Here is an 8,262-nt window from a genome sequence, read left to right as displayed (position 1 = left end):
AGCCAGTAGAAGTAACTAGGGGGTTTTCTTTGATAGACAAGCACCATCTAGTGGATTATGCAGGAAAAATTCTGTGCGCTATCAAATAAACCCTCCCAAGGTTTAGGGTTCAGACTAGGTTTGGATAAGCGTCTAGAAGTTTGAATGCTGACCATGAAAAAAAACAAAGACAAAACAAAAGTGCTTGATTTGAACAAAACTGTTCAAAGCATGTCGCTCTTCAAAACCCAGCTGGGCAGCTTTCCAGAACAAGGTTTATTATAGGATTCCCAGCATTTCCATACCTAGCTGGAAGTCTTGTGGGACAGACGTCCACTCAGCATTTTGTTATAGCTACATTCAAATCTCAGCTGCAAACTGCAGCTCTAAAGGCCTGGGCATAAAGTTATCCAGTTCTCCAAACACTGGAAGAGAAAGTATGAGCAGGAATCGTCTTTTCTAAAGTGTCTGCACAGCATGCAGAACAGTGTCCTAGACGGATCCTAAGTAGGGTCCCTTGGATAGTATTTTAATTTCCTCTACATTACACCTGTATAGCAGGCTACTAAAATGTCTATTTGTGCTTTAGCCCTAGTTCTTGAAATTAGAGTCCAAGTTTTCAAACACTGTATAGAAGCTTTCACTGATATTGCTTGTGCTGTGCTGTGTATGACAAACTGAGAGATATTAGAGCAGTTGTTTCCAATCTGTGATTTGAGAGAAGGCTCACACTATGCCCCATGTAACTCAATTCAAAGTCTGATGATAAAGGTGCCTGGAGGATTGTGAGAAAGTTTGAGGGTTGACAGTGATTGATTAGGTCAACAAAGTATGTGCACTAGTGTATTAGCAGATCTCATCCTTCAGCATTGGGTTTGGTGGCCTTTAAATTATTTTTCAATAATTATAATAGATATTAGTTCATACAGTAATAATCCTTTTCACAACAGCCCACCAATATAAGATTTTGGAAGGTTTTGTTGAGGAAGAATGTAGGATAAAAGGCCTACATCGCATGAAGCTTCTTTTTTATATAAATTCAAAATGTTTCATTTTCCTGTTGAACTTTTATTTTTTTTCCCTGTGATTACAATTTAATTACAATTTCAAAACAAAAAAGTCATCTTGCATCAAAAAATGAAAACTTGTGTTTCAAATACATTTTAACAGCTCATTTATACAGTTTTGAAACTTTTTGCAATTTTTTAAAATCAAATCAGTCTGTCATTCCTGAAAACAATTTCAGCAGATCAGCACTTTCCAATGGAAAAAAAGAACAAAAATCCTTTTACTGGACAATTCTCTGCCGCTTCTACTTAAAAATGCCAGCTTAGCTGTAGTTTATGTGCTAACCTGTGTTTTATGAGATGCCTTGAATAACCAATTTCAATACCAGAAAGCCGAAAAAGCAAATCTAAATCAGCCTTAGTTTCTTAATATATAAAGCAGAAGACAAATAAATTACAACATTACAGATTTATTTTCAATGTGATAAAGTTTCTGTGTTGACTGGAATCATACGAGTTACATTCAAGTGAGAGGAAAGAGGATCTGAAACAAGCAGAACTAAGGATCAGGACAAAGTGACAGCTCTCATGAACAGAAGTACTTCTTCACTCATATCATAAAGCTCTTTTGTTTCTGAAACTCTGGGTACTGTAGTTCACTTTGAACAAGAACGGTATAAAAGATTTGCTTTTGCTGCATCCATTATTTGGTGTTTTCAAATAACAGATGTATTTCAGATACAGTTCAGTAGGAGTGAAATTCAGTTCCTGACACAGACTTGTGGTAATCTTTTGCACCACCTGAATTTCAGGGCTTCCTACAGAATACAGCATTTTATACGTAAGGTAATCAGTCACAAGACATAACAATTGTGCCCAAGCACACCTTCACTAGTGTTTTATGATTCATGTGCTGAACTAAGGTGAAATAAAAGACAAGCCCAGGGATCTCTAATTGCTATTCATACCAAATAACTGCTTAACCAAGTTTTCAAGAACTGTATTCAAAGAGTTTGAAATTATGAACAGGATAATTTAAAAAGCGTTCCTCTTTTTCTGCACTGTATTTGTAAAGTTGTAGGTTAATTATGCAATTACATTATTAATTTGCTTACAATAGACAATCTGCATTTTAAATATGTTAGTGGTCATGATTAACACCCACCTTTGGTGTGTAATAATATGGTAGGAGTGCAACTGGGGATATCAAAATATCTCCTGATAGTACTGAGCTTTAAAATCTGTTTAAAGTCTTTCTCTGCCAAGTCTCTGCTCCAGTACCAAAGCCATAGCTGTGTTCTTCTGAAACTGTTTTGGACTGGCTGGTTATCATCAGCAAAAGTGTCACTTTTGCAAGTATGTTGCGTGGCACTAAACTGGATTTTCTGACATGAAAGTGGTGTGTCAGCCCTTCACAGTATAATGTGATATGTTAATAAACTATCATTGAAAGGCACTGCAACATTGCCACATAGAAATGCTGGGAATGGCAGTATTACACTGGACTGTTATCAAACTATATTAAGATTCCATGATAGGGTACAACCTCAGGCATTACCATTACATTGTACCCAAACAATAATATATGGGATGGAATTGTTCTACGAGAGGAACACCTCTCTCACCAACATCACATGAGAATATTTCACTGAAACATCAGCACACTTTGTCATGACCCTTTAGTATTTGGGGATCCATGAATGTCCCACCTTAAACATGTTTATTAAAATGAGGATCGTGCTGGGCAAATAGGAATATGTGGTTCTTTTTACAGAGTTTGAAAATGAGAGGAATGAGTGGCACAAGGCCAGATTCTGACCGTTAATATATCTATGTTCAGGAACAGCCCAACCTGACTTTGAAACTTCTCTAAGTGGGCACATTTAGGTTCTCTCCACACGAGAAATTGCCACATGGTGAGAGGACAATGACATCGTAACACAATCACCATCTCCCAACTTTCCCTGTCTTCTGTAGCTGGAGCATGTTGTGCTCTTGAACCCTTCATGCTTCCCCCACAAAACACATAACAAAAGCTTGTTTAATCTGTGCACATAGATCAGTGCTTTGTATTTAATATGGTTGAGGCTGAATTTAAAATTTTGCATGATACTGCTGTGAGGAGGATTAATGTAGCATGTTATGTGCTGGAGTCAGAAGAAAATTCCTTGTGAACCTGTGCATCCAGTCACTCTCAGTGCAAACACACTGTGTAGGCATTAAAGTCTATTTAATAGGTGTTGCATGACTGGGCTTTTTGTGGCTTTCACTTGTAGATCTATTGCTCTCAAGCAATATTAATCTGTTTAAGTAAAATTTGTATTAATGGAATTGCTGTCTTTACACACAAGTGTAAAATGGTTTTAAGTAAGAGGTGGGTAAAAGGGGCAGCAAAGAAGGGATGCACTCTCCCAATTTTACCTACAGCAAATAAGGATAAAACAGGTCAGTGGAATGCCACATGGTGCAGACAATGGGGTACCTAAGTTGGACCAGTGGAGTTCTTGGTCCTCCAGTTACCAGAACAGACCAGGTTATATCCTAGAAAGCTCTTAACAAAATGACAGACTTCTGGGCAAGAGTCCTTACTCCCCACTTCAGCATATGGAGGTTGGTGACTTAGTTTATACTACATTATTCAGTTCTCATTATGAGAAGCAGGGGGGAGGATTGTTGTGAGACTGGCAGTAGGTTCATCTCTATCTATGCAGTGTCTGCATTTCCGAGATGAAGAGAGCCTATCAAACCTCTCATCTGCTCTCAGAGTAGAGCAGCTTTTGTCAAAGCTGCACACCATCAGCAAAGACTTGAGTGCCCGGCATACTAAACTGTAGCTTCTCCCCCCTCCCCCCCGCTCCCAGCAGCTCTGGGCATTACTCACCTAGGATATGCTGTAAAAAAATCTTAATAAAGTAAGAGACTTCTGGGTAGAAACTCATGCCCTTAGTTCTCTGCTTCGACACCGAGGTTTGTGCAATAAACAATTTCCCATCTACTATCTATAGACTGTGGGGACAGAAATATTTTCCCTAAGGGCAACTTGGCATTGCCTTTTTGTCAGCTATGGGAATAACCATTTGGGATAAATGGAATTGTTAGTGAAAGGATAACGCTTAATTTTCACCTGTTTTCTTTGACTAGATTTTTAAAATAAATTAACTAAATGAAAAATCTAGTTGGAGTTAGTTGCGGGGTTTGAAAATAGGTGAGATGCTTGGGGCCAAATCCTATTTACTCTTCTTGATCCTCAGTGGCAGGTATGTACCTGCACATTTGAAGTTTTTGACACTTGCGTAGAATTTAGGATTTAGCATTTCCTGTACTATGTTATTGTCCTACAGGGTATCCTCATTAGTGCTGCACTCCAACTGGGCAGCTACCTGGGAAAACAATCACCCATGAATGTGCACAAGGCTGGGAAAGCCCCAAAATGTCAGTCAGAGAAAAAATTTAATTAGCAGGTGTTAGGTGCTGAAGGACACTGCCACCTTTTAGCTTGGTGGCACAACACTTGCCTGATGAGTGTGGTCTCAGGATCTAGACCCACCCTCTCCAGTATCTTTTGCTTGCCTGTCAAATGCTTCAAACACCAAGAAACAAGCCACAGTCAAAGAAGCCATTGTGCAGGTCTTTTCACTACCCTTCTCCTGAAGTGATTTACTGGTCAGCCAAGAAAGGGAGATATGTAGGGCCAAGAGAAAGGGTACAGGCCAGTGTGATGGTTTAGTGAGATGGAGGCTGCTCTAGAAGCAGGGCAGAAGGGCTGAGTTTTAGTCTGGGACACTACTCCCCATAAGGCAAAAACTTTCCCAGTGTTTTTTACAAGGGTGAGTGGGCCAGCTTCTAGAGGAGTGTTGGGGAAGGCTCTTGGCACTGCCTAGCCTGTGGGCTGATGTTTAGATCACTCAAGCAGACTACGTAAATTCAGAGGGAGGGAGGCTGAGAACCCATATTGCCAACTTAATTTTGCTTTGGGCAGGTAGCAATCCAAGTGATCCTTTTTCACAAGCAAGAATCCCAAACTGTGTGTAAGCACCAGAAACTGCAGGAGCTTTGCAGTATTTATTCTCTCATCAAGTATGATGGAGAAGTGAACTATATACAGCATATTGTGCAGTACTTATTCCCAGAAATGCAGCAGGAATTATTAAGCAATATATGTGCTATGAAACACAGAGCTAACTTACAGAATTCATTGCCACAGGAGGTGGTGGAGGCAGATGGCTTGGCCAGATTCAAAAATGGACTGAAATTCATGGATGATACAACTAGTAATAGCTATTGAATAGAACAGTTGGAGATGCTTCCTCTGGCATCTCTAAACCAATAATGGAGGATACTGGTTCGGGGATAGATCACTCTAGAGATTTCCAGTTCAGTGCTGTCCCTCCATCACATCCATTTTAGCCACTGTCAGAAACAGAATACTGCGCTAGATGGACCATTGGTCTGAACCAGTATGTCACTTTGTATGGTCTTATCTATTTCTAGGGATATTAAAGTGTATAAAAGGCAAGCTTTGTTGCACAGAATTATTTCAAAAAGTATATGAAAAAATGCACAACAGTGCTCACCTACACAGGCAATTTACACTGGAATAGACCTGATTCTGTCAGAGTAAAAAGAACTGCATGCACAGAACATTTACAAATCAGAAAAAGTCATAAAAAATCTGCAAGCACAATTCCTTGCACCAGAGTCAATAGGGAGGCTTTACTCCTGTTCAGATCAAGAGTAGGTTACCTGGCTGCAAGTTACTTGGCAGAACTCTGTGAAATCTGGTATGGATGCTTTGTAAAGGGTTCCCCGTTTCCCATTACTTAAGGAAAGGGTGGCATTGGGGAGGCTGGCGCTTTATGGGCAGTATTTCAGCTACTTCCACCTCCACCCACATGAAGAGATAAATAAGGCAGCAAGGCAGTGGCTCCTGGTAGGCTAAGGATTATCAGGAGGCTGGTGCTGGACAGCTCCCTGAAGGCAGCTTGGCAGGGGCAGGCTAAAGTGCTGAGCCCAGATGGCTGAGCCAAGATTTGAAGACTGAAGTACTATCCTACTGTGGAGTAAAAAAACTCCATAGCAGCACATGTGTAGATGCTGGAGGGACTGCCTGGGGCACAAGGGTACTTCAGGCAGGGGCGGCCTGCCAGCTAGCCTGATGCTGAAGCTCAGTTGTGCCCCAGAAAGCCCCACCACAGCAAGTTGAGTTGGGGGGGGAGCAGCTTTGGGCTGACCCCTGGGGCCCTGTCTGACCCAGCTCCATATGCTGCACGTGAATAAGCTCTGCAACTTATTGCTCCAGAGTTTATTTCGCTGAAGTTAATTTCTCCCAGGTGCACATTCAAATGACCAGAAAGCAGGGTGGGCTAGCAACAATTGGTTGGGAAATGCCAAATGTTATACACATGTGGGCTTTATTTTTCTGAAAGGAAAATCAGAGGCTGAGAGGTTTGTTACTTGTCCACTCATTTTTCTTCTCCTCTCCCTAAACAGGTGCATACACTCACTTTTTTCAAGCAGTGATTCTCAACCCTTTCAGACCTAAGCATGGGAGTTAAGGGAACATCCTCCAAATGAGAACTTCCTAAGCCAGTGGTGCTCACCGTTTTTCCCCGGCCCCTCTGTGGGCTAGATCCAGCCACTGTCCCCCATGCAGTGCCCAGAGCCAGCACCACCGGCCCCAGTTCAGCCATGAAGGGGGGCAGGGGACAGCTCAACTCTAATCCAGCCTCACAGGATGCCTCACAGGGTAGGGAGACCATGGTCTGGTCCCAACCTGGCCATGCATGGAGAAGGGGGTGTGACCTGGCCCCAAATCAACTGGATGATGGGGAAGAGGGAATAGCCAGCTCCCATTCAACCACACAGTGTCTGGCTGTGCGAGGGGTGGGGGTGTGGGAATTTGGCAGCCGGGGAGGGTGGCTATGTTAATGGCCACTGCCCCCTGCTATGAAATTTCCTGATGGGTGGAGAGCTCCATGGGCTGCCTTTGGCCCGTGAGAGAGGAACAGTGGAAAAAACCCTGGTCATGTCTCATCTACTCTCCTTTTCAGCATCTGCACTCTGCCACTGTCTGACCCACTAAATGGCAGTTATTTTATTCTTCAAGACAGGCCTCAAAACATGGCCATTCCTGGCCTTCACTCCTTTGTTTACCAATGGAAAGATAAAAAGCCATCCTCTGGTTGCAAAGAACTCGGGAAGACCCCAGTGCAACAACACATCCACCACCAGAGCAGCGGTGGCCCTCTGGATTCCTCCTGGAAACCTCTGGGTCTCTCCTGTGACGCAGGTGTAGGTATTCGCACACCTGTGGGTGTCAATATTGCCCAGCACCCCTATAAGGATCTCCAGCCTCCCCAGGGAGGAGAATTGCTGTGTTAAGGGCCCTGGGTCATGTCTGGGCACAGAAGATGTGCAAGGAGGATGGTGGCCAGGAGGCTGCTTGGGCGCTGGTCCCAGCCCCAGGAGGAGGACGCTGTGCCACATGGGGACTGAAGCAACCCACAGCAGTGCTCCTGCCACCAGACCCTGGCTGCCTGGCCCAGATGCTGGCAGGGGCTGAGGGCTCAGCTCCCCTCAGGTGGGTGGTGCGGGGTGTGAATGGGGTCTCCCTTTCCGAAGCCAGGTGCCCGGGTAAGGGGGAACGCGTCACAACCACCCCACACACTGCGCATGCTCGCCCCTCCCTTTCCCCCGGAGGGGCCGGGGCGCCCGGCAAGTCCTCAGGCCTGGGCGCACAGCGGAGCTGCTGGCAAGCGCGAGTCTCGCCGCAGCGCGGTGGACGCTGGGACTCGTAGTTCTCTGCGGGCACCAGGCGGCCGCACACTGCCCCCGTCCTGCCTCCGGGAAGACTGCGTTTCCCAGCCTGCCTCGCGCGGGGCCGAGGTGACGTAAAGCCGCCGGGGCCCGGATAAGAGCGGGCGGCCATTTTGTGCGTGAAGCAGTGGGTTGTTGCCTTCGCGCCCGGTCGGCTGCTGCAGCGCCGCCCCTCCCCCGCCGGCTTCTCCTTCTTCTCCTCCTCCTCCTCGCCGCGGAGTCTGCGTGAGACGTGCCCGGGCGGACCCAGTAGCCGCGGCCTTCTCCCCTGCCCAGCGCCCCGCCACTGAGTCGCATGTCAGCGATCCAGAACCTCCAATCCTTCGGTAACCCCCCCCGCCCCGCTGCGCCTGCGCTTGCGCCTCGGGACACCTGGGCTGCTCTCCGTGCGGGGGGGGGGGGGGGGGCGCAGGTTCGGGGCCCGGCGGCGCTCGGTTCCTGCTAGCCCCCCGTCTCTGGG

The 8,262-nt window shown here is 45.5% G+C and overlaps 1 protein-coding gene across 1 annotated transcript in view; it reads left to right on the top strand.

The window, feature by feature from the left end:
- Nucleotides 1–7,942: 7,942 nt before the first annotated feature.
- Nucleotides 7,943–8,262, top strand: part of EIF1B (eukaryotic translation initiation factor 1B) — a 5,307-nt gene continuing 4,987 nt past the window's right edge. Inside the window, exon 1 of the mRNA XM_019508911.1 lies at nucleotides 7,943–8,128. Within this exon, the coding sequence (XP_019364456.1) occupies nucleotides 8,098–8,128 (31 nt within the window). The 5' untranslated portion in view covers nucleotides 7,943–8,097. The remainder of the gene's footprint in view (nucleotides 8,129–8,262) is intronic.

Source organism: Gavialis gangeticus, unplaced genomic scaffold (genome assembly GCF_001723915.1).
Source record: "Gavialis gangeticus isolate Ggan-Ray unplaced genomic scaffold, GavGan_comp1, whole genome shotgun sequence".
In the NCBI taxonomy this organism is placed as follows: Eukaryota; Metazoa; Chordata; order Crocodylia; family Gavialidae; genus Gavialis; species Gavialis gangeticus.
This window is presented reverse-complemented; position numbering and strand designations above follow the sequence as displayed.